Below are 26,345 nucleotides of genomic sequence, written 5' to 3' on the forward strand. Positions count from 1 at the left end.
ACTATGGACTTTCAGACGAGGCAGACTTCCAAGCACAATTATCCTAATCACAACCGGAACGCTGCTTGGTTAATTGATTTATTCTAATCCAAGTGCCCTGCAGAACATGTGGCCTGTGATTAGGCTGATGATTAAAGAGATTATAGGTAACTCAAACAGACACACTGGGCTGATTTTTTTTCAGTTACTCTATAGAAAAGATTAAGTACTTCCTGCTGGAATGATAGAGAATGGGGAAACAACAGAGAGAGAGGAGTTAAACACACCAGTCTGGGTCATTAAGTAGGCTGTGCTTAGTCTAATGATCTGTGCTAAAATATTGCCATGTAATTAGGAACAACAGAGCCAGCGGTGGCAAAATAAAGGAATACAGAGTGGAAGACAGTGAAAATCAAAACAATACAGAAATAGAGTGGTGGTGAATGGTGCCACAGCCAGCTGGCAGCCAGGAACTAGTGCTGTGCCCCAGGGATCAGTGCTGGGCCCCATGCTATTTACCATCCTTATTGATGATCTGGATGAGGGCATTGAGTCCGTCATCAGTATATTTGCTGACAACACTAAGCTGGGGGCAGGAGTTGATCTGGGAAGGCTGTAGCCAGGTGGGGCTTGGTCTCTTCTCCTGGGTGGCCAGCACCAGAACAAGAGGACACAGTCTCAAGCTGCACCAGGGGAGATTTAGGCTAGAAGTTAGGAAGAAGTTTTTCATATAAAGAGAGACTGGCCGTTGGAGAGACTGGCCAGTTCTGGGCCCCTCAGTTTAGGAAGGAGGTTGACTTGCTGGAACAAGTTCAGAGAAGAGCAACAAAGTTGGTGAGGGGTTTGGAACACAGCCCTGTGAGGAGAGGCTGAGGGAGCTGGGGTTGCTCAGCCTGGAGAAGAGGAGACTCAGGGGTGACCTTATCACTCTCTGCAACTACCTGAAGGGAGGTTGTAGACAGGCGGATGTTGGTCTCTTCTCCCAGGCAGCCAGTACCAGAACAAGAGGACACAGTCTCAGGCTGCGCCAGGGGAGGTTTAGGCTGGATGTTAGGGAGAAGTTCTATACAGAGAGAGTGATTGCCCATTGGAATGGGCTGCCTGTGGAGGTAGTGGAGTCACCATCACTGGAGGTGTTCAGCAGAAGACTTGATGGGGTGCTTGGTGCCATGGGTTAGCTGTTTGGGTGGGTTGGATTGGTTGATGGGTTGGACACGATGATCTTGAAGGTCTTTTCCAACCTGGTTTGGTTTATTCTAAATAAAGTTTATTCTAAATAAAGACTTTAAGGGAGGTGGTGGAGTCACCATCACTGGGGGTGTTTAGGAAGAGACTGGATGGGGAGCTTGGTGCCATGGTTTAGTTGATTAGATGGTATTGGGTGATAGGTTGGACTCAGTGATCTCAAAGGTCTCTTCCAGCCTGGTTAAATCCATTCCATTCCATTCCATTGCGTTCCGTTCCATTCCATTCCATTCCATTCCATTCCATTCTATCCTGTCCTATCCTATCCTATCCTATCCTATCCTATCCTATCCTATCCTATCCTATCCTATCCTATCCTATCCTATCCTATCCTATCCTATCCTATCCTATCCTATCCTATCCTACTTGCTTAACTTGAAGACAATGGATAAGTAGCCATGGCTTTGTGAAACCACTATCTGGAATGGGTACAAATACTACACAGTACAAGTGACTGACAGACAGCACTTTCTTGAAAGCTACAGCCTGAACCTTTTTTGCTCTGGCTACACTTAGAGGAGATAGCTGAGAACTGTGCAATACCTTACCTCAAAGCCACCACTACCTCACTGTATCCACACAGAAAGCAGTAATTTTGGCCAGACTAATTAAATCAATATATCTATTTGACAATTTGCAGACTCTGGCAATCTGCAGCCGGAGCTGGATCACCAGCCTAACATTTTCTATTTCTATTCCTAAGGATGCCTGATATAGTGTCAGGGAAAACATTTTCCCCCAGAGATGCTATTAGGATGCTGCAAGACCATGTGACACTTAAAAACTGTGTAACACTGGAAGAAGACTAATAGATGTGAGGAATTTGTTTGCCAAGGACAGATGCTGTCTTGGTCCCACTGGAGGCTGGAAAAGATGGTTTAAGCATCTCTGGTACATTCCTGCTACTATTTTGGTCATAAGCAAACACTTTCCAGAGAACTGCAATGCAATTAAGAAAGAACTTTCATACTGGGGCAGACTGCAACAATATTCTCTGAAATGAGAACATTCATGCCAAAAGCAATCCATCTTGTCTCTAACTTTCTATCCCTTATATTATGAAAGAATTCTCTGTTTCAGTACAAGGGTTTCTTTTTTTTACCTTATTAGTCCTGTTTCTGCTGCTGGATCTTACACTTTTGCTAATTTGTTTGGCAAGCAAGTGATACTGGAAGCACAGTAAACACAGAAATGAGAATTCATTGCAAGAGTAAAAGATGCAGAAAGAGGGATTTGACAGAATCTGTTTAGGGAAACAAAAATGGAAGATTCATCACACTAAACCACATTGTCTGCCTCTGACAGCAAATAGCCTCCACCCTCATTCAGAAATTCTGCTGTTATCCTGGTTTGACCCACATCTCAATAACATTTGTGTCCTACATCCTTTTATCATGTTCCTGTCTCAAAAACAACCCTTTTCTGGCAAACATTCCCTTTCACTGAAGAAGTGTGTCGGGCAGACTACTCCCCCCGGCTTTGGGCTGCAATGTGAACTCCACGCACCCAACCTCCTCCTGTCTTAGTATCATAGTATCATAGTATCAGTCAGGGTTGGAAGGGATCACAAGGGTCATCTAGTTCCAACCCCCCTGCCATGGGCAGGGACACCCCACACTACATCAGCCTGACCAGAGCCTCAGCCAGCCTGGCCTTAAACACCTCCAGGGACAGGGCCTCGATCACCGCCCTGGACAACCCATTCCAGGGCTTCACCACTCTCATGGGGAAGAAGCTCCTCCTCACCTCCAGCCTGAATCTCCCCACCTCCAGCTTCACTCCATTCCCCCTAGTCCTATCACTACCTGAGATCCTGAGCAGTCCTTCCCCAGCCTTCATAGTATCATAGTAGTATCACAGTATCAGTCAGGGTTGGCTCCCATTGTTCTAAGATCTCTCTTGAGAATACTGAAATGTGAGATAATTGATGTGGGAGACCTCTGGCAGAAAGCATGGCCCTCTTGGAAATTTGGAATCTCCTGCCCAGCCTCCTTCTTAAGGACACTTAGAAGAAACAACAATAAATAACCCAAATTGCCACAGAGTTAATCCAAATTAATCTGCTTCTCCCATGCCGCTCTCCTTTCAGGCTATCAGTTCTTATTTTCCCCTGCCTCATCTTCTGCTTTTCAAGGATCAATGGGACAAGAAACCAAAGGGACCACAGCTGCAAGACTTGCAGATATGTGCTGTAGGACAGAACTGTTCCCCAAGCAGAGGGCTGGCTTGGATGCATCGCACCAGCAGCCACTGAAGTGCGAGAATCCCGGTGATTTAATTGAGGATAATACAATGGATTTAGGAAGGGCAGGTCCTGCCTGACCAACCTGATCTCCTTCTACGAGCAGGTGACCCGCCTGGTGGGTGTGGGGAGGACTGTGGATGTAGTCTACCTGGACTTCAGCAAGGCCTTTGACACCGTCCCCCATAGCAAACTGCTGGCCAAGCTGTCAGCCCATGGCTTGGACGGGAGCACACTGCGATGGGTTAGGAACTGGCTGGATGGCCGAGCCCAGAGAGTGGTGGTGAATGGTGCCATAGCCAGCTGGTGGCCAGTCAGTAGTAGAGTCCCCCAGGGATCAGTGCTGGCCCCTGTGCTCTTTAACATCTTTATTGATGATCTGGATGAGGGCACTGAGTCCATCATCAGTAAATCTCTCAGAAAGAGAGATTGGCCATTGGAATGGGCTGCCCAGGGTGGTGGTAGAGTCACCATCACTGGAGGTGCTTAAGAAGAGACTGGCTGAGGCACTTGGTGCCATGGTTTAGTTGATTAGATGGTGTTGGGTGATAGGTTGGACTGGATGATCTTGAAGGTCTTTTCCAACCTGGTTAATTCAATTGGGGGTGCTGGTGGACAAGAAGCTCAACATGAGCTCTCAGTGTGCACTTGCAGCCCGCAAAGCCAATCACATCCTGGGCTGCATCAGGAGAAGTGTGGCCAGCAGGTCCAGGGAGGTGATTCTCCCCCTCTACTCAGCTCTGGTGAGACCCCACCTGGAGTACTGCCTCTAGTTCTGGAGCCCCTATTACAAGAGGGATCTGGAGGTGCTGGAAGGTGTCCAGAGAAGGGCCACAAGGATGAGCAGAGGGCTGGAGCACCTCTCCTGTGAGGACAGACTGAAGGAGTTGGGGCTGTTCAGTCTGCAGAAGAGAAGGCTCCGAGGTGACCTCATTGTGGCCTTCCAGTATCTGAAGGGGGCTACAGGAAGGCTGGGGAGGGACTGCTCAGGATCTCAGGGAGTGATAGGACTAGGGGGAATGGAATGAAGCTGGAGGTGGGGAGATTCAGGCTGGAGGTGAGGAGGAGGCTCTTCACCATCAGAGTGGTGAGGCCCTGGAATGGGTTGTCCAGGGAGGTGGTTGAGGCCCCATCCCTGGAGGTGTTTAAGCCCAGGCTGGATGAGGCTGTGGCCAGGCTGATGTAGTGTGGAGTGTCCCTGCCCATGGCAGGGGGGTTGGAATTAGGTGATCCTGTGGTCCCATCCATCCCTGACTGATACTATGATACTATGATACTATGATACTATGATACTATGATACTATGATACTATGATACTATGATACTATGAACTATTCTATTCTATTCTATTCTATTCTATTCTATTCTATTCTATTCTATTCTATTCTATTTCTATTCTAAATAAGCCCAAGCAGTAGATTAACAGAAAGGACTTTATGGAAATTTAGGCTTTGGTGAAGCAAGTTCTTGGATGCTCTCCTGGCAGAAGAAGATATTATTGCCTGAGCTGTTATACAAGTGCTGGTTTTCCTAGCCAAGTGAAGTATTGAATTTTCTTTCTTAATGACTTCTATCCCAACACTGAAACATTAGTATCTCTACAAATGTTGTTTTGTTTTGTTTTGTGGGCAGCAACAAATTTTGGTATTTCTAAGCCAAATTATATCCTTCTTCCAAGAGATTTAGCTAATGGATATACTCCCTCCTGAAGCACCTCAGAAACATCAACATATAACTGTATAGTTATATCCCGAGGAGGCAGATCTCTTTCATTACACAAAGCAGTCAAACTCAATTTCCTTACTGTATTCTAAGAGTCTAAGACAGATCATCAGACACATCTGAACCCAAAACACTCAGTGAATTTTGCAAGCCTTTCTAAAGATGAAAAAACTCAAAACAACAAAACAAAAAGTGAAGAAGAAATAATCACTTCATAGTATCAGTCAGGGTTGGAAGGGACCACAAGGATCATCTACTTCCAACCCCCCTGCCATGGCCAGGGACACCCCACACTACATCAGCCTGGCCAGAGCCTCGTCCAGCCTGGGCTTAAACACCTCCAGGGACAGGGCCCCAACCACCTCCCTGGACAACACATTCCAGGGCTTCCAGGCTTCACCACTCTCATGGTGAAGAATTTCCTCCTCACCTCCAGCCTGAATCTCCCCACCTCCAGCTTCATTCCATTAATATCATATACATTAGTATCATATCCATTACATCATTTGATTATATTTATGGACATGCATCCAATGATAATTTAGCAGGAAAACAATTGTGACTTCAGTTTCATTCTTTGCTCCACTACCCTTGGGCAAACACCTAACCTCTTACAGTTATTATCTAACCAAACGTTCATGTCCCTCACTCAGGACGCTTTGGGGGAAAATACTCAGGTTTAGAATTATAGTTTCATAGTTTCATAGTTTCATTCAGGGTTGGAAGGGACCACAAGGATCATCTAGTTCCATCCCCCCTGCCATGGGCAGGGACACCCCACACTAGAGCAGGCTGGACAGAGCCTCATCCAGCCTGCTCTTAAACACCCCCAGGGACAGGGCCCCAACCACCTCCCTGGACAACCCATTCCAGGGTTTCACCACTCTCATGGTGAAGAACCTCCTCCTCACATCTAGCCTGAATCTCCCCACCTCCAGCTTCATTCCACTCCCCCTAGTCCTAGCACTACCTGAGATCCTGAGAAGTCCTTCCCCAGCCTTCCTGTAGCCCCCTTCAGATACTGGAAGGCCACAATTAGGTCACCTCGGAGCCTTCTCTTCTGCAGACTGAACAGCCCCAACTCCTTCAGTCTGTCCTCACAGGAGAGGTGCTCCAGCCCTCTGATCATCCTTGTGGCCCTTCTCTGGACACTTTCCAGCACCTCCAGATCCCTCTTGTAATAGGGGCTCCAGAACTGGAGGCAGTACTCCAGGTGGGGTCTCACCAGGGCTGAGTGGAGGGGGAGGATCACCTCCCTCGACCTGCTAGCCACACTTCTCCTGATGCAGCCCAGGATCTGATTGGCTTTGCGGGCTGCAAGTGCACACTGAGAGCTCCTGTTGAGCTTTTTGTCCACCAGCACCCCCAAGTCTCTCTCTTCAGGGCTACTTTCCAGCCAGTCACTGCCCAATTACATAGAATTACATAGAATAAACCAGGTTGGAAGAGACCTTCAAGAACATCGTGTCCAACCCATCAACCAATCCAACCCACCTAAACAACTAACCCATGGCACCAAGCACCCCATTAAGTCTCCTCCTGAACACCTCCAATGATGGTGAGTCCGCCACCTCCCCAGGCAGCCCATTCCAATGGGCAATCACTCTCTCTGTGTAGAACTTCTTCCTAACATCCAACCTAAACCTCCCCTGGTGCAGCCTGAGACTGTGTCCTCTTGTTCTGGTGCTGGCTGCCTGGGAGAAGAGACCAGCCTCTGCCTGTCTACAACCTCCCTTCAGGTAGTTGTAGACAGCAATAAGGTCACCCCTGAGTCTCCTCTTCTCCAGGCTAAGCAACCCCAGCTCCCTCAGTCTCTCCTCATAGGGCTTGTGTTCCAAGCCCCTCACCAACTTCATTGCCCTTCTCTGGACTTGTTCCAGCAAGTCAACCTCCTTCCTAAACTGAGGGGCCCAGAACTGGACACAGTACTCAAGGTGTGGCCTAACCAGTGCAGTGTACAGGGGCACAATGACCTCCCTGCTCCTGCTGGCCACACTGTTCCTGATGCAGGCCAGGATGCCATTGGCCCTCTTGGACGCCTGGGCACACTGCAGGCTAATGTTCAGCCTACCATCAACCAGCACCCCCAGGTCCCTCTCTGCCTGGCTGCTAGTTTCTAACTCAGTGCATAGGAAGACGTTCTCCTTACATATCTAGGTCGGTATCGAGACCATGGCACGTGCTTTAGAAAATGTAAATTACAGCTTAGAATATTTTCTGGCTTCTGCACAACTGAATGTCAACAGCTTCCTGTGACCTTCACAACAGCTCTGTAAAACATACAAGACAAATAGACCAGTGACCAAAAAAAAAAAAAGCCTTTTACAACAAGGAGAGAAATGTCCAAATAAGAAGTACTTAAACAAAATACTTTACCGAGTTGGAGCCCCTCTGAGACACATGGTGCCCAGTCTCTGGGCAGGACATGGAAGATTTAGGCACAGATGATTCATTTTCTGTATTCAGCAGGAAAAAAGTATCTCCAAGAAAACAGTCATCATGCTGAGGGTACAAAGTGCTCCTGGCAAAGGGGTTAGGGTGACAACACCACTCTTCCACTAAAGCACTCCAGTCTTCGCTTGGCAGAGGAAGAACTCTCTGAAATTTCCTAAGAGGGAAAAAGGGAAACTGTATGTCAACACATGTCATTCTCTTCTAAGAGACTAAAGGAGAGCTTAGATTCCTCACAAAAAGGGAGGGAGGTATGGCATTTTTGCAAAAGGAAGAGCTTGGCTCCTTTCAGTCAAAGGTACTTTCTTTGGATGAATTCTGAAAGAAAGCAGTGGCTGAGTGTTTCCTGCCAAGTTTGTGATGAAGCATTTCCCAAAGGTGAATCTCCAATGACTTGGCATAGTCTTCTCTTGGAAGGAAATCACATGGCAGACTTCTATCCAGTCATGAGAAGTACTGGAAGCATTTGCAATTATATTTATTACCACTTCTTGCAGAGTTCCCTTGCACCAAATGTTGATACAAAACCAGCAGAAACAGACTACTGCCCCAGCAAGGGAGAACATGTCCTCTGAAGTCCCTCAGAGTCAGATAGCAGACACTGAAAAAGCTAAATCAACATTAAAGGATAATGTAATCTTAATTTAGAGTCAGATTTAACTTTAAGAAGCCACATACCAAAATAATCTAAATCCCTTTCTCCCAGGTAGCTGCATAGACCAAGGAGGCTGAGGGAGCTGGGGCTGCTTAACCTGGAGAAGAGGTGACCTTATTGCTCTCTACAACTACCTGATGGGAGGTTGTAGACAGGCAGAGGTTGGTCTCTTCTCCCAGGCAGCCAGTACTAGAACAAGAGGACACAGTCTCAGGCTGCACCAGGGGAGGTTTAGGTTGGATGTTAAGAAGTTCTACACAGAGAGAGTGATTGCCCATTGGAGTGGGCTGCCTGGGGAGGTGGTGGAGTCACCATCACTGGAGGTGTTCAGAAGGAGACTTGACAGGGTGCTTGGTGCCATGGGTTAGTTGTTTAGGTGGTGTTGGATGATAGGTTGGACACGATGATCTTGAAGGTCTCTTCCAACTTGGTCTATTCTATTCTATTCTATTCTATTCTATTCTATTCTATTCTATTCTATTCTATTCTATTCTATTCTATTCTATTCCATTCCATTCCATTCCATTCCATTCCATTCCATTCCATTCCAGGCAGTATCAGACTCTGCTTTTGTTACCAGCATTGTTTTCGACTTATTTTCTTTGGTTTCATTGCTTTCTGCACTCTTCCTAATTTCCTTGATTACTTCCTTTGATTCCTGTATTTCTTCTGCTGTTTCTTGAAACAGCAAGGGACAGAGCTTCTTGATTCTACTGCTTACTTAAAGTATGCAAATGCAACTTTGCTTCACAAATAAACACACAGCTGCTAAGCCAGCAGTCAGACACTGTCCCTTTCTTGCAGCTCACAGACTATTCTCTTCTGAAGGTGCCAGTTCTTCCCACTGTAGTTTCTTGTGCCTTTCTGTATTGTTGGGTGGATGAAAAGTAAAACCCTCCATAAAAACTTTCTTTCTAGCTCAACAATACATTTTAAACTGTGCTTGCCCCACCTGCAGATAAAAGTTGGAATAGCTCCTCCTCTGACCCAGCTTTACCTTAACGAAACAATCACCTCTTGCCACTACCCATAGCTGTGGTCTTATGTATTGTCAGAGATACAACCACACCTCTGCCATGGTGGGACCTTAATTCTGGTGTTGGCCAAATGACTGATTTGTCAAGGCCAGGTTGGATAGGATAGGATAGGATAGGATAGGATAGGATAGGATAGGATAGGATAGGATAGGATAGGATAGGATAGGATAGGATAGGATAGGATAGGACAGGATAGGATAGGATAGAATAGGATAGGATAGGATAGGACAGGGTAGGATAGAATAGAATAGACCAGACCAGACCAGGTTGGAAAAGACCTCAGAGATCATCAAGTCCAACCTCTCATCCAACACCATCTAATCAACTAAACCATGGCACCAAGTGCCTCATCCAGTCTCTTCTTAAACACCTCCAGTGATGGTGACTCCACCACCTCCCTGGGCAGCACATTCCAATGGCCAATCTCTCTTTCTGGGAAGAACTTCTTCCTAACATCCAGCCCAAACCTCCCCTGCTGCAGCTTGAGACTGTGTCCTCTTGTTCTGTTGGTGGTTGCCTGGGAGAAGAGATCAACTCCCACCTGGCTACAACCTCCCTAAAGATAGTTTTAGACATCAATAAGGATGAGGCCTTGAGCAACCTGGTGTAGCACTGTTAATGACAATGCCAAAGGGGTTGGAACCTATGAGTCTATCAATGAATTCCAGTGCCTGGGTGCACAATGAAAAAAAGAAGTCTTCATTCCTATGTATGGCACTTTAACTACAGCATCAAAAACCTGGTATTGCTCAGGGGATGGGGAAAGACAGAGATTACCTTGAGATGCAGAATAATGCTGTCCAGTTTCATTACAGCTCTTCTTTGCCCTCACAGCCTAGAGCATCAAGATCTTGAATTCTTGCCCCAAAAAAGCAGTTGCTCCAAGCTGTAGGAATTTGCTAAGCTAACTCCTCCTAAGCCTGAGCTATACAGAAAATACAGCATTTCCACTGTATTTTAGGCTTTTAGCATTCATAGGCAGGAACACATGCTCTGGATCACTCACTAGAACTGTGAGGACAGACTGAAGGAGTTGGGGCTGTTCAGTCTGGAAAAGAGAAGGCTCCAAGGTGACCTAATTGTGGCCTTCCAGTATCTGAAGGGGGCCTACAAGAAGGCTGGGGAGGGACTTCTCAGGATCTCAGGTAGTGATAGGACTAGGGGGAATGGAATGAAGCTGGAGGTGGGGAGATTCAGGCTAGAGGTGAGGAGGAGGTTCTTCCCCATGAGAGTGGTGAAGCCCTGGAATGGGTTGTCCAGGGAGGTGGTCGAGGCCCCGTCCCTGGGGGTGTTTAAGCCCAGGCTGGATGAGGCTCTGGCCAGGGTGATGTAGTGTGGGGTGTCCCTGGGCATGGCAGGGGGGTTGGAACTAGGTGATCCTTGTGGTCCCTTCCAACCCTGAATGAAACTATGAAACTATGACACAAAATGTAACACTAGGAAAAACACATCTTTCCAGAAAAACAAAACATAAAAAAACCCCCAAGAAATGTGAAGTTTATTGGGTGCTGACTAACTTGAGGCTGCTAAATAGGATAAACCCAGGGGATTTAGCTCTGAGTTTCTACATCAAGATAGCCACCTAAGCTGTCTTCACAAGGAGAAACAAACAGCTCTTAGGTTGAGACCCTCCAATATAGCCAGGCTGACTGTCCTCCTGGAGATAGCTTTTATCTCCAAAGAGAGGAGTCTAGGTAAGTAATTTTAAAACCCTTTAACTTCAACACTAGTCTAAAAGTCTCCTGCCATAAGATACAATTCTCAGGAGGGCTCCCATGCTAAGCTAAGTATTCAACCACAGAGACCCATTTAAGATTGGACTAAGAAGGATAATCTCTAACACCATCAGTGTCTGAGAACCCAGCAGTATCAGCCTATCTATGGAAAATTCATAGTAGCATAGCATCATAGTATCAGTCAGGGTTGGAAGGGACCACAAGGATCATCTAGTTCCAACCCCCCTGCCATGCCCAGGGACACCCCACACTACATCAGCCTGGACAGAGCCTCATCCAGCCTGGGCTTAAACACCTCCAGGGATAGGGCCTCAACCACCTCCCTGGACAACCCATTCCAGAGCTTCACCACTCTCATGGGGAAGAACTTCCTCCTCACCTCCAGCCTGAATCTCCCCACCTCCAGCTTCATTCCATTCCCCCTAGTCCTATCACTACCTCAGATCCTGCAGAAGTCCCTCCCCAGCCTTCCTGTAGCCCCCTTCAGATACTGGAAGGCCACAATTAGGTCACCTCGGAGCCTTCTCTTCTGCAGACTGAACAGCCCCAACTCCTTCAGTCTGTCCTCACAGGAGAGGTGCTCCAGCCCTCTGATCATCCTTGTGGCCCTTCTCTGGACACTTTCCAGCACCTCCACATCCCTCTTGTAATAGGGGCTCCAGAACAGGACACAGTACTCCAGGTGGGGTCTCAGCAGAGCTGAGTAGAGGGGGAGGATCACTTCCCTTGACTTGCTAGCCACACTTCTCCTGATGCAGCCCAGGATCTGATTGGCTTTGCAGGCTGCAAGTGCACACTGAGAGCTCCTGTTGAGCTTCTTGTCCACGAGCACCCCCAAGTCTCTCTCCTCAGGGCTGCTTTCCAGCCAGTCACTGCCCAGCCTGGATTTGTGCCTGGGATTGCCCCGACCCAGATGCAGGACCCTGCACTTGCTCTTGTTGAACCTCATGAGGTTGGCTTGTGCCCACCTCTGCAGCCTGTCAAGGTCCCTCTGGATGGCCTCCCTTCCCTCCAACATGTCTGCTGCACCACACAGCTTGGTGTCATCAGCAAACTGAAAGCTGGAAGTAAAATGGGCTTTTAACTTTTAAACACATAACCCTTCTGTTCTCTCTTTAACAGCAGTCTTCCTTATTTACTTACTAAAACATCTTCAGCAGACCAGCTTGAGGGTTAATTGTCATGCTCAAAACTATTCATGTAAGGAAACCTGTAATTAGAAGATTTTCCTCTCCTGTCAGTTCTACAACAGAACACTTACACAGCACAAATTCTTACCATTTTGGCTAAGGAAAAGGTTTATTGCTTCAGAGTCAATTTGATTTTCACAGCATTCAGCCTTTAAGAATTTCTTCCTGACAGAAATAAAGCCTTTAAGAATTATTTTATAGCTGAGCTACATGTTGCCTAGCTGGGAGGAAATAAAGCAGAAATAAAGCACAGCAAAGACTTTGCAGCTCTTACATCATGGAAGGGAAAAAAAAATCCAACCACAGTCTAATCACTTTCTCTAATGTGGGTAATCCAAGAGTAATGGAGAAGAATCAGAGCATAAACCCTAACCTCTGAAGCGCTATCAGATCCGTGGAAGGAAAAAGACCAAGCCAGGGGATTTCAGACTACATTTTCTTGCATCCAGGAAGCACTTACATTTAAACTGTTCCTAACATATTTCTCTACTCAAGTCTTTAAAATGATGGCTTTGTATGTAGGCTCTAATAGTTAAAAATAAGCTGTAGCTTTCTGAGTTTGGGGTTTGGTTAGATAGATAGGTAGGTAGGGAAGTAGGAAGGTAGGTAGCTAGCTAGCTAGCCAGGTAGGTAGGTAGATAGGGAAGTAGGTAGGTAGGGAAGTAGGTAGGTAGCTAGCTAGCTAGCCAGATAGGTAGGTAGGTAGGGAAGTAGGTAGGTAGCTAGCTAGCTAGCCAGATAGGAAGGTAGGTAGGGAAGTAGGTAGGTAGCTAGCTAGCTAGCCAGATAGGAAGGTAGGTAGGGAAGTAGGTAGGTAGGTAGGTAGCTAGCTAGCCAGATAGGAAGGTAGGTAGCTAGCTAGCTAGCCAGATAGGTAGGTAGGTAGGGAAGTAGGTAGGTAGGTAGCCAGGTAGACAGATAGGAAGGGAGGATGGAAGGAAGGAAGGGAGGATGGAAGGGAGGGAGGATGGAAGGGAGGGAGGGAGGAAGGAAGGGAGGGAGGATGGAAGGAAGGGAGGGAGGATGGAAGGGAGGGAGGGAGGAAGGAAGGGAGGGAGGATGGAAGGAAGGGAGGGAGGATGGAAGGGAGGGAGGGAGGAAGGAAGGGAGGGAGGATGGAAGGAAGGGAGGGAGGATGGAAGGAAGGGAGGAAGGGAGGAAGGGAGGAAGGAAGGAAGGGAGGAAGGGAGGAAGGAAGGAAGGGAGGAAGGGAGGAAGGGAGGAAGGGAGGAAGGGAGGAAGGGAGGAAGGGAGGAAGGAAGGAAGGAAGGAAGGAAGGAAGGAAGGAAGGAAGGAAGGAAGGAAGGAAGGAAGGAAGGAAGGAAGGAAGGAAGGAAGGAAGGAAGGAAGGAAGGAAGGAAGGAAGGAAGGAAGGAAGGAAGGAAGGAAGGAAGGAAGGAAGAATTCCTCTTGCTTCAACTAAACATTGCTGCCACCTTCTTTGCAGTAACTTTTTATACTGGAAGAGTCTTATGTCTTCTCTACAGCCTTATCTAAACTAAATGCCATTTATTTCAATCTCTTCTCAAAGGTATCATCTTCTAGATCTCAGATTTTTCTCCTTACAGATCCTTCCCCAGAAATTCACACTGCAGTAAGTCCCCACCTAGTGCTGCGATGTCACACTCGGCTCTGCCCAGAGGCACACATACAGATTCTGGAGTTAGAACATTCGGCTATGCTGCTGCTGCCTTCCTTTCAGAAGTGCTGAAGCAAAAGGTGTTGGCTATGCTGCCAACACCACTCTTCTAACCCTTGTCTTAATCACCGTTCTTTCAGTGATAAATTTGAGGGGCTCAGAAGTTCCCTGCAAGGAGAAATGCCAGCAAAGAGGCAGGAACACGCCTTCTAATCCTTTCCTCAACAATTCTGACTGCATCACATTAGAGGATAGAGAACCAAATGAAATAAAACTTCATGCATATGAATTTGAGGCACTGAATTTTGGGCAAACACACACTCAGAGAGAAAAATAGAGAAGTGCAATGTCTTTTGAAATCAAATATTATTGACTGGAAATCAGCAGTTTCATTACTCAACAAATGTATTGAAATAAGACTTATTACTAGACTCTCTGATGTGACATTTCAGAAGAGAAAGCCAGGAAATCCTCCTTCAGTTGCATTCAAGCCATCCACAATTCCATATGTATGACAAGAAAGTATCATAGTATCATAGTATCAGTCAGGATTGGAAGGGACCACAAGGATCATCTAGTTCCAACCCCCCTGCCATGCCCAGGGACACCCCACACTACATCAGCCTGGCCAGAGCCTCATCCAGCCTGGGCTTAAACACCTCCAGGGACAGGGCCTCAACCACCTCCCTGGACAACCCATTCCAGGGTTTCACCACTCTCATGGGGAAGAACCTCCTCCTCACATCCAGCCTGAATGTCCCCACCTCCAGCTTCATTCCATTCCCCCTAGTCCTATCACTACCTGAGATCCTGAGAAGTCCTTCCCCAGCCTTCTTGTAGCCCCCTTCAGATACTGGAAGGCCAGTAACAGTAACAGGATTTGCAGCATATGCCACATGTGTATTCCCATTTTGAGTATTAGGAGTGACACACAGATCATAAAAGGCTGCATGTGCATCTGTAACAATCCTTATATATCCACCTGAAGCTGTCAAGATTGAAAGAGACAGAAACTGCAAGAGCTTTTGATTAAAATGCTTACAGACTTTCTAAAGAACAGAGTCGAGGTCTAAAGAATGAGGTCTTCCTAAAGAACAAGGTTGAGTCACACAGTTAAGAAGTGGGTCCTGTGCTTCCTGAATTCAGCATCCCTGAACCGCACTGTAGTTTGGCTTTGCCTAACAGAAAGGGAGCTGTGGTCAACATCCTCATTCTGAAGGGTATTTAGAAGCCTGAGCAAAACTGAAGAGGCCCCCTGAAGTGCAGAGGAAGAAGTCTAGGCTCAAATTTTCAGTGTCATTTCCCTTCAACACAGCAAAGATGTAGGTTACTGAAAGACTAAGCATTTTTTTTTCATTCAGTGAAAACTATGAACATTTTTCCAGGCCAAACTGTTACAGCTTTTTATTTGTACAGCAAAATCAGAAGCTATTATGATGAGTGCAAAGAGATTCTGTATGGGGAAGGAAAAAAAACAAAGCCTAGATCTCAAAGCAGACATTTCACATAGAGGGAAGTCCAGCTACAAACCAAAACCTTTTGATCAAAGCATAGCACAGAGAGAGTGATTGCCCATTGGAATGGGCTGCCTGGGGAGGTGGTGGAGTCGCCGCCACTGGAGGTGTTCAGGAGGAGACTTGACAGGGTGCTTGGTTACATGGGTTAGTTGATTGGGTGGTGTTGGGTGATAGGTTGGACGTGATGATCTTGAAGGTCTCTTCCAACCTGGTTTATTCTATTCTATTCTATTCTATTCAGACAAGCAGGAAAAGACTCCAGACTTCCCACCTTACAGGGCAGTGTACCAAACTCCCTTTGTCAGGTACTTCTCCTTTCCAGCTCGAATCAGAGGAGAGAGACTTGGGGGTGCTGGTGGACAAGAAGCTCAACAGGACCTCTCAGTGTGCACTTACAGCCCACAAAGCCAATCAGATCCTGGGCTGCATCAGGAGAAGTGTGGCCAGCAGGTCAAGGGAGGTGATCCTCCCCCTCTACTCACCTCTGGTGAGACCCCACCTGGAGTACTGCCTCCAGTTCTGGAGCCCCTATTACAAGAGAGATGTGGAGGTGCTGGAAGGTGTCCAGAGAAGGGCCACAAGGGTGATCAGAGGGCTGGAGCACCTCGCCTATGAGGACAGACTGAAGGAGTTGGGGCTGTTCAGTCTGGAGAAGAGAAGGCTCCCAGGTGACCTCATTGTGGCCTTCCAGTATCTGAAGGGGGCCTACAGGAAGGCTGGGGAGGGACTTCTCAGGATCTCAGGTAGTGATAGGACTAGGGGGAATGGAATGAAGCTGGAGGTGGGGAGATTCAGGCTGGAGGGGAGGAGGAAGTTCTTCCCCATGAGAGTGGTGAAGCCCTGGAATGGGTTGTCCAGGGAGGTGGTCGAGGCCCCGTCCCTGGGGGTGTTTAAGAGCAGGCTGGATGAGGCTCTGGCCAGCCTGATGTAGTGTGGGGTGTCCCTGCCCATGGCAGGGGGGTTGGAACTAGATGATCCTTGTGGTCCCTTCCAACCCTGAATGAAACTATGAAACTATGAAATTGAGAATATACAAACACAAGGTGAAAAACTGTTTCAAGGCAATTTTGCTTGGGGTCATTCCTAATGCTTCAGGAGTGTTTTTATCTAACAATTGCAAAATGAATACCTTGCAGCTGTCTGTCTAAGTACACAAAGTAAGGTGAAGACCAAGGGCTACGGCATTTCTTGCTAAAAATACAAGACACTGCAGTACTCACCGGCCTTTTACTATGATGTCACCACAGGACTGACAGTAAAAGACACAATTCTTCTGGGGTTTCAGCCTCTCTCTCAAATCAAACCCCAAATCTATGGAGAGAAGAAGAGACACTCACAACTCTGCAAGATTTTCAGTCACTCAAATAGGCAAAAAAAATCCTGCCACGTGTCTAACTCCAAACCAGATGAGGATCCAACAAACAAAACAAACTGCTGGCAACCTTAATTTATGTGTCTCCAGAAGGCAAGTATTAAGTTTTGGGGAAAAAAACTTCTCATCTCCACCTGATGGCCCATACTGCTGTGTAGGGATTTTATATGTGAATAATCATTTTCAAGGTGGAAATCTCCACAGGGGGAGTTGAGGTATTGCTATCATTACAGAGGCTGTGTGAATAAGAATTAAATACCATAGTATCATAGTATCATTCAGGGTTGGACAGGACCACAAGGATCATCTAGTTCCAACCCCCCTGCCATGGGCAGGGACACCCCACACTACATCAGGCTGGCCAGAGCCTCATCCAGCCTGGGCTTAAACACCTCCAGGGACGGGGCCTCAATCACCTCTAGGATCTAGTTCCAACCCCCCTGCCATACCACCCTGCTGTAATGCTATTCCTGCCAATCAGTTCCTCTGCAAGGTGAGGGTATATCCCAATATGTCACACAAAATAGCTGGGAGTCGGGGAGCGAGCACTAGTTTGAAATTTTCAAGCAGGTAAGACATCATCACCCACTGTGGTAGCAGTCAAGGGAATAGATAGTGAGCAATACCCTCTGCAGGCCAGTAAAGCACCTAACAGCCTCACAAAAGCCAGCTCAGAAAACGATTCCAAGTTGAAAAGGGAGCAATAAAAGCCTCCAAAAATTAGCAAATAACATGAGGTGGAAGAAATTAGGTGGAGGTGTTCCAGAGAGGATTGGATGTATCATAGTATCATAGTATCAGTCAGGATTGGAAGGGACCACAAGGATCATCTAGTTCCAACGCCCCTGCCATGCCCAGGGACACCCCACACTAGATCAGCCTGGCCAGAGCCTCAGCCAGCCTGGCCTTAAACACCTCCAGGGATGGGGCCCCAACCACCTCCCTGGACAACCCATTCCAGGGTTTCACCACTCTCATGGTGAAGAACCTCCTCACCTCCAGCCTGAATCTCCCCACCTCCAGCTTCATTCCATTCCCCCTACTCCTATCACTACCTGAGATCCTGAGAAGTCCCTCCCCAGCCTTCTTGTAGGCCCCCTTCAGATACTGGAAGGCCACAATGAGGTCACCTCGGAGCCTTCTCCTCTCCAGACTGAACAGCCCCAACTCCTTCAGTCTGTCCTCACAGGAGAGGTGCTCCAGCCCTCTGCTCATCCTCGTGGCCCTTCTCTGGACACGTGGCACTTGGTGCCATGGTTTAGCAGTCATGAGGTCTTGGGTGACAGGTTGGACTTGATGATCCTTGAGGTCTTTTCCAACCTTATTGATTCTGTGACTCTATGCAATGTAAAACTGTAAGCCTAGCTCTATGTATGTTTTTCACATTCTTAAACTTAAGACTCAAAGTATATACTCGGCACTGGCATTGAGATTTATCTTGCAAACACGAATGAAAAAGTACTTTTCAACCCTCCAGAATTTAATACAAGAAACAACTATTTATCATATGGTGCTAAACACCAGGCTGGCATACTAATATAAGACATTAAAGGGTGACTGAGGTTATGCAATGTATAGCATGTGGCTCATATAGGTGTTTTTCATTTGCACAGCAGCTTTCAGAGGTAGATGCTTTAAACTTGGGTCTTTGATCTTTTAAAGTAGGTTTCATTAATAAGCCACATTAAAGAACTGTTGTATAATGCAAAATGCATATGCAGAGTGCATAATTACAGATCAACATGCAGAAACAACCCCAGCACATCATCAAGTCAACAAAGTACTCAGTGCACTTCTGGTGCTGAAACCATTATGGCACATGACACACTTTAGTGGTCATTTCTACTTTAAAAGCACAGAATGGCAATTTTTATGTCATTTAATGTATGTCTCCCATCCTGTTATAGGAATCTAAATGTACTGTGCTTGAATGCAAGCAAGCACCAGCTCTATTACCATGCTTCCTATCTATGCAAATACATCCTGAACCCGAATTAACACCCTGGAAATAAAGCAGGTAACTTTGCAGATGTTGCCCGCAACGTTAACCTCTGCAGACGGAGGCTGTGAGAACAAGAAGCCCCAGCACAACATCACAATCCTTTATGATTACACGGTCAGTGACAGCCTTAGTGTGACAGGGTCGATGAATCACATTGCTGCATTTCCTGCTGCCCAATAAACAGCTGAGGGAAATAATACCATTTCGAAGTAAAACGGGAAGGCTCGGGGGAAGAAACAAGGACAGATCTCAGAACTCCTACACAGGGCTTTACTCAGCAATCGTGTTTCCCTTTCATTATGCTGCTTCCTGCGCTTTTGGTTTTCAAAACTGACAGTTTTATTAGCTTTTTATCAGTTCCTTATCTAAATCAATTCGGAGCTAAAGAGATCTTTTTAGACAAGACACCACCATACGCACAACGCAAGCCAGGAAATCCCACTGGTTTCCTTGGGTTAGCGGGTGTGTGCTGCAGAGCCTGCACTTTAAAGTCTCTGTCTGGCACGTCACTTAAATCAGCACGATTTCAGGTAACCCAAAGCAAGGAAGCTTTAAGCACAGCCGCACCCTGCCCGCTCCCGCTCAGCGCCGAGCGAGCAGCAGGGCGGCTCCAGCGCAGCCTTACCGGAGCTGGGCAGCGGGCGGCGGAGGCGCAGCCGCAGGTGGAAGCCGTCGCCAGGCAGGCAACGCAAGCCGCGGCAGGAGGACGGCGCCAGCCTGACCTCTGGCGGTAGCGCCGCCGCCTCGCAGCTCTCACCGCTCCTTATTTCCAAACGGTCCGTGCTCAGGCGAACGTCCACTGGCGACGGCGGGAGATCCCTCTCGCTGGGGACGCAAAGGAACGGGTTTACCTCAGAAAAAAGGTGTCGGGACGAGCTGCTGCTTTAGACACGCAGACCGTGACGGGGGGGAAGGAGCCTCAGCGCTAAGGCGCCGGAGCGGGGCTGCGGCTCGCCCAACGCAGTGATAGCTCTATGGCAGATGCAGACACAAGGCGAGGGCGGCGTGAAGCGCCGTGGGGCGTCCCGCTTGCAGCCCGAGGCTTCGGCGGACCAAGCCTGGCGCGGGCCCGCAGCTGCCCCGCGGCCCGAGTCGCGCCGCGGGCCCCACGCGGTAAACCACGGTCTCCCATGGGGGTGAGCAGCAGTCGAGAGAAATGAACCACCGTACTCAGGAAGCATTTATTTAGGCAGTAACTGAGCCTTTTCCGAATTTCAAAAGAAGGGAAGGGCGAGGGGAAGCGCAGGTACATAACCCGGGTTCCGCCGCCGTCCAGGGCTAAAGACCCTAAAACCCAGGCCCGCCTCCCCCCGCCAGCACTGGCCGCTCCGAGCGGCGGAAGGCAGGCCGCGCTGCCACACTACCGGATAACCAGCAAGGCGCTCTGCGTCCCCCGCCTGATCTCCAGCAGGAACCCTCCCGCCATGCCGGGGAAGAGACAGCTCCGGCGGCCCGCGCGGGAAGTGTCTGTTCCTCCGCCGGCCGGCGACAGCGGCTTGTGGCCGCCCGCGCCCCACAGCGACCCCTACAGCTCGGCGGCCCCCGCGCCGCCCCGGCTGGCAGCGGGGGGAAGGTGCCCCCGAGTGGCTGCCCCGCTGCTGCCACTCGCTCGGCCGGCGGCTGTCGGGTCGGGCTTGGGTGGCCGAAGCCCTGAGGCGGAGACTTGCACAATCTGCCCGGGCAGCCCTGCTCCAGCACTCGGCTGGCCTCACGGGGTTTCTTACGCCTAACACGAACCTCTTGTGTGTTAACACCTTCCTGACGTCTCCTGTCCTCCTGCCACTCCAGCCTGTTTGGAGCCTTGCTTCACCTTCTCAGGAATCTCTTCACAGGCACTGGGGGCGGCGATTTCCTCCCTGCCTGGACGACATCTCACCCCGCAGCGCTCCAGCTTCATCAGGCTTGGGCTCGTTTACAGATGCCTCTCTAAAAGGCATGGGGGAAGACTGCACTATCTCCTAGACTTCCTTGGGGTTTATCAAAAGAATTCATCCAGTTCCTTATCCTGAGCAGGTGGTCTGTGATATGCTCCCATCAAGGTGTCACCCTCACTGGTACTCTTCTCATTCTGATGTGTAAGCCCTTTCACCCAGCCCATACAAGAGCTCCAGACACCCAAGACGCTGCTTCACAGAGAGGGGAGTTTCATTGGTGCTCATGTGGATAAGCTGTTGGGGGGTAGTAGGCTGAGGGACTGGCAAGCCTCATCAGTGTCCTCAGAACATGCTGGATCCAAGCCTCCAGCAGGCAAAAATCCCAGGCAGCTGGGGTCCTCCAACCTTCACAGCAAGAAGGCACCCACTGCTCTTATCCACCACTGTCTCCTGGTGGTGCTGCTCTGTGGTTCAGGCTTGGACAACTGTGGTGCTTCCCCAGGTAAGTCTCCCCATCATCTGCTACCAGGACATGGAGTCTGTATTACAGCTGCAGATCTGCAGGTAGAGAAGGAATTATCCTCATGCTGCTAGAAATCACCAACCTTCCCCATCATGGTGCCATGGGTTAGCTGTTTGGGTGGGTTGGATTGGTTGATGGGTTGGACACGATGATCTTGAAGGTCTCTTCCAACCTGGTTTGGCTTATTCTATGTAAAGGTTTATTCTAAATAAAATAAAGATGCTGCATTCTCTCTCATCATGGGAAATCCTTCATTTCCCTACACCCAACCACAATCTCGAGCTGCCCCTCCTCTGTGCAGTTTGGGTTCTCACTTCCACAGGGTCTCTGAGGAGAACTCTTTGATCTTCCTTGGTACTACATGGTCTGCTGGACATCTCAACTCATGTCTCCTCACCACTGCACACCTCCAGCAGGCAAATGCACCACCTCTGCAGGGTGGTTCCTGCAGTCTCAGGCCCCTCGGAATTGCAGCAGCCTCATACTAGGTCTGGCTGGGATGGAGTTTCCTCACAACGGTCTGTATGTTGCTGTGCTTAGGATTTGTGGCCAGTGTTGATAACACACCAGTTTTGGCTACTGGTGAACAGAGTTTGCACGCTGTCAAGGCCTTCTCAGTGTCTCGTTCTGCTCTGAGCAGCAAATGGGCTGGAGGTAGGGAAGAAGCTGGGTGGGGGAGAGGCAGGACAGCTGACTTGAACTGACCAGAGAGAGATTCCACAGCACATAATGTCAAGCTCAGCAATAAAACCTGGGAGTGTAGTCTTTCTAAAGTAACTGTTGCTTGGAGACTGGCTGGACATCAGTGCACATCTGTGGGAGGTGGTAAGTGACTGTATAGGGGGCTTTCCCCTCCTCAATTACTAATATATCATTGATGGACAACTTTTTTTGCTTTTCTCCTTCAGCAGAGTGAGCCAGCCACTGGCTGGGGTCAACCCACCATGCCTGCAAAGCTCTCAACAGGGAACCCAGGGAAATGCCCATGCCCAGAAACAGTCCTGCACCACCACCCAGCCCCTGCCTTATGAACAATCCCCTCTCCACCCTTTCTTGCAACAGGTCTGCCCCAATTCCTTGTAATCCACATTCACCCAGCTCTTGAATACTGTCACACTGCTCTCAGACCAAACAGTCATCTGCTCTCCTGAGGTGAGGCTTCCTGCTGCCTCTCACAAGGTCTTCTATCAAGAGACACCCATTTGATTGTCATGGTATCATAGTATCAGTCAGGGTTGGAAGGGACCACAAGGATCATCTAGTTCCAACCCCCCTGCCATGGGCAGGGACACCCCACACTACATCAGCCTGGCCACAGCCTCATCCAGCCTGGGCTTAAACACCTCCAGGGACGGGGCCTCAACCACCTCCCTGGACAACCCATTCCAGGGCTTCACTACTCTCATGGTGAAGAACCTCCTGCTCACATTCAGCCTGAATCTCCCCACCTCCAGCTTCATTCCATTCCCCCTAGTCCTATCACTACCTGAGTTCCTGAGAAGTCCTTCCCTTAGCTCCTGAACACTGTCACCAGTGCACAGTTCATCCAGCTTGCCTCTCCCACAGTATGTAAGAGGCTGTGGATGGTCTGTAGTTGAGACCACCAAGAGAAGAGCCTTTTGCTTTGAAAAAACCCATAACTTTCTGTGAATGTCACACCACCTTCTGCAATTGCAGAGTCATTTGAAAACACAGCCTGCAAAGTTTGAAACAAAAAGGCAGATTTGCACTTGTTAATTTTACGGCCATTTACTACCTAAGACATCATTCCTTTGAAATGATTTTTGGCCCTGGACTTGGCAAAAGCAAGTGGAAGGCTTATGAAAGTCTCAAATAAGTAGATGAAGCAAGGTTTGCTTCTGTGTGGGGGGAAAACTACGCTAGATAATAGTGAGCTAAATTGGTTCAACCAAGAATTTTGTTTACAAAGCATGTACTTAAGGTTATTCTCTTTACACATCATTCTGAGGGTGGTGTTTGGGGATTTTGTTGTTGTTTGTTTATTAAGGAAGTGAAATATTTAGTCCACATGGTGGCTTTTATTTCCTATTACTTCACCAACCACAGAATCACAGAACATCAGGGGTTGGAAGGGACCTTACAACATCATCTAGCCCAACCCCCAGTGCGCATATTGTAGGGCTCTGAGCAAGCAGGTTGTAAGTCAAACACAAAATCCACATAATTACAGGAGAATTGACTCCTACTATTGTTGGTTGCTTGGTTTGTTTTTTTTCTTTTTTGATTGCCACTGCACACGAAGCTGATGAGGCAATTTCAGGGAACTGCTTCAGAGCTCTGAGTTTTAACTGCCACTGATAAATTCAGCAGAAGGGAAGCTTAGGAATCTGCATTACAGCACAGCAGCATGTGAAGGCACCTAGTGAGTATTGAAAGGACCATCACCTCTGTGAAGATAAACCTTTATTTAGAATAAACCTTTATTTAGAATAAACCAAACCAGGTTGGAAGAGACCTTCAAGATCATCACGTCCAACCCATCAATCAATCCAACCCACCTAAAAAACTAACCCATGGCACCAAGCACCCCATCAAGTCTCCTCCTGAACACCTCCAATGATGGCGACTCCACCACCTCCCCAGGCAGCCCATTCCAATGGGCAATCACTCTCTCTGTATAGAACTTCTTCCTAACATCCAACCTGAACCTCCCCTGGCGCAGCCTGAGACTGTGTCCTCTTGTTCTGGTGCTGGCTGCCTGGGAGAAGAGACCAACCTCTGCCTGTCTACAACCTCCCTTCAGGTAGTTGTAGAGAGCAATAAGGTCACCCCTGAGTCTCCTCTTCTCCAGGCTGAGCAACCCCAGCTCCCTCAGCCTCTCCTCAGAGGGCTGTGTTCCAAGCCCCTCACCAACTTTGTTGCCCTTCTCTGGACTCATTCCAGCAAGTCAACCTCCTTCCTAAACTGAGGGGCCCAGAACTGGACACAGGACTCCAGGTGTGGCCTAACCAGTGCAGTGTACAGGGGCAGAATGACCTCCCTGCTCCTGCTGCCCACACTCTTCCTGATGCAGGCCAGGATGCCATTGGCCCTCTTGGCTGCCTGGGCACACTGCAGGCTCATGTTCAGCCTGCCATTGACCAGCACCCCCAGGTCCCTCTCTGCCTGGCTGCTCTCCAGCCACTCTGACCCCAGCCTATAGCTCTGCATGGGGTTGTTGTGGCCAATGTGCAGAACCTGGCACTTGGATGTGTTCAATCTCCTGCCCTTGGACTCTGCCCATCTGTCCAGCCTGTCGAGGTCCCTCTGCAGAGCCTCTCTACCCTCCAGCAGATCAAATCCTGCTCCCAGCTTGGTATCATCAGCAAATTTACTGATGATGGACTCAATGCCCTCATCCAGATCATCAATAAAGATGTTAAAGAGCACAGGGCCCAGCATTGATCCCTGGGGCACACCACTAGTGACTGGCTGCCAGCTGGATGTAGCACCATTCACCACCACTCTCTGGGCTCAGCCTCCAGCCAGTTCCTAACCCAGCTCAGAGTGCTCCCGTCCAAGCCATGGGCTGACAGCTTGGCCAGGAGTTTGCTATGGGGGACGGTGTCAAAGGCCTTGCTGAGGTCCAGGTAGACTACATCCACAGGCCTCCACTTTTAAGTAACTCCAAAGCACCATAGATCCCAGTTAAGAATCTCAAATGCATTTGTAAGCACCTTCAAGGAAAAATAAATGCAAAGGCAACATGTTATCTGGAAACACATGACCTCCAGTCATACTCAATGCCTCAGAAAATCAGTGGCCATTATGTGCTTTCCAAAAAGTAAATGTTTCTCATCTATTGAATCCTGGAATAGTTTAATGAGAAAAGGAATCACATTTTCTCTTGATTATTATGCCAAATCTGGTGCTCCCCATGGATCCGTGCTGGGCCCCATGCTCTTTAATATCTTTATTGATGATCTGGACGAGAGCATTGAGTACATCATCAGTAAGATTGCAGATGACACCAAGCTGGGGGCAGGAGTTGATGTTAGAGGGTAGAAGGGCTCCGCATAGGGACCTTGACAGATGGGCAGAGTCCAAGGGCATGAGATTTAACACATCTAAGTGCTGGCTTCTACACACTGGCCACAACAACCCCATGCAGTGCTACAGGCTGGGGTCAGAGTGGCTGGAGAGCAGCCAGGCAGAAAGGGACCTGGGGGTACTGGTTGATAGTAGGCTGAACATGAGGCAACAGTGTGCCCAGGGGGCTAAGAAGGCCAATGGCATCCTGGCCTGCATCAGGAAGAGTGTGGCCAGCAGGAGCAGGGAAGTCATTGTGCCCTGTACTCAGCACTTGTTAGGCCACACCATGAGTCCTGGGTCCAGTTCTGGGGCCCTCAGTTTAGGAAAGATGTTGAGTTGCTGGAATGTGTCCAGAGAAGGGCAACAAAGTTGGGGAGGGGTTTGGAGCACAGCCCTGTGAGGAGAGGCTGAGGGAGTTGGCATTGCTTAGTCTGGAGGAGGCTCAGAGGAGACTTTATTGCTTTCTAAAACTCCCTGAAGGGAGGTTGTAGACAGGCAGAGGTTGGTCTCTTCTCCCAGGCAGCCAGCACCAGAACAAGAGGACACAGTCTCAAGCTGCACCAGGTGAGGTTCAGGCTGGATGTTAGGAAGAAGTTCTTCATAGAGAGATTGGCCATTAGAATGTGCTGCCCAGAGAGGTGGCGGAGTCACCATCACTGGAGGTGTTTAGGAAGAGCCACTTGGTGCCATGGTTTAGTAGATTAGAGAATGTTGGATGATAGGTTGGACTCGATCTCAAAGGTCTTTTCCAACCTGGTTAATTCCATTCTAAACTTCATAAAGAGCTGGCTGATAACGTAAGTCACCAAGTAGAAGATTTACAAATGTTATGAGAATTTCCCCTGGCAAGATTTCAGAAATATTTACTTGTCTTCAGACAAAGTCTCAAAGCTTTATTGTATGAGCAGAATGCACTTTTTCTTTCCCCAGTTAAGTCATTTATGACCATAATATCTGTTTGCTATTAGGGTTTTCAAATTAAAGCAGGCTTCATAACGATGACTTTGAAACTAACAGACTGCAGCCCAAACACTGTACCCCTTTTACTGTGAAACTGGCCACTTGAAAAATCATCTTGCAATAAAAACCATTCCTTTCAGCATCTTCCACGTGGGCACCCCACACCCCC

The 26,345-nt window shown here is 48.5% G+C and overlaps 1 protein-coding gene across 2 annotated transcripts in view; it reads right to left on the reverse strand.

Annotated features, from left to right (window-relative positions):
- UBE3D (ubiquitin protein ligase E3D) overlaps nt 1-20,230 on the reverse strand; it is a 130,680-nt gene extending 110,450 nt beyond the window's left edge. For both annotated transcript variants that reach the window (XM_068148717.1, XM_068148726.1), the window contains exons 1-4: nt 20,152-20,230; nt 19,413-19,612; nt 16,634-16,724; nt 7,565-7,796 (exon numbers count right to left, since the gene is read on the reverse strand). In XM_068148717.1, the coding sequence (XP_068004818.1) occupies nt 7,565-7,796; nt 16,634-16,724; nt 19,413-19,612; nt 20,152-20,213 (585 nt within the window). In that variant the 5' untranslated portion in view covers nt 20,214-20,230. The remainder of the gene's footprint in view (nt 1-7,564; nt 7,797-16,633; nt 16,725-19,412; nt 19,613-20,151) is intronic.
- Nucleotides 20,231-26,345: the final 6,115 nt, after the last annotated feature.

The sequence above is a fragment of the Melanerpes formicivorus genome, unplaced genomic scaffold, assembly GCF_026170545.1.
Source record: "Melanerpes formicivorus ecotype bairdi unplaced genomic scaffold, bMelFor1.0.p_v2 SCAF_2, whole genome shotgun sequence".
In the NCBI taxonomy this organism is placed as follows: domain Eukaryota; kingdom Metazoa; phylum Chordata; class Aves; order Piciformes; family Picidae; genus Melanerpes; species Melanerpes formicivorus.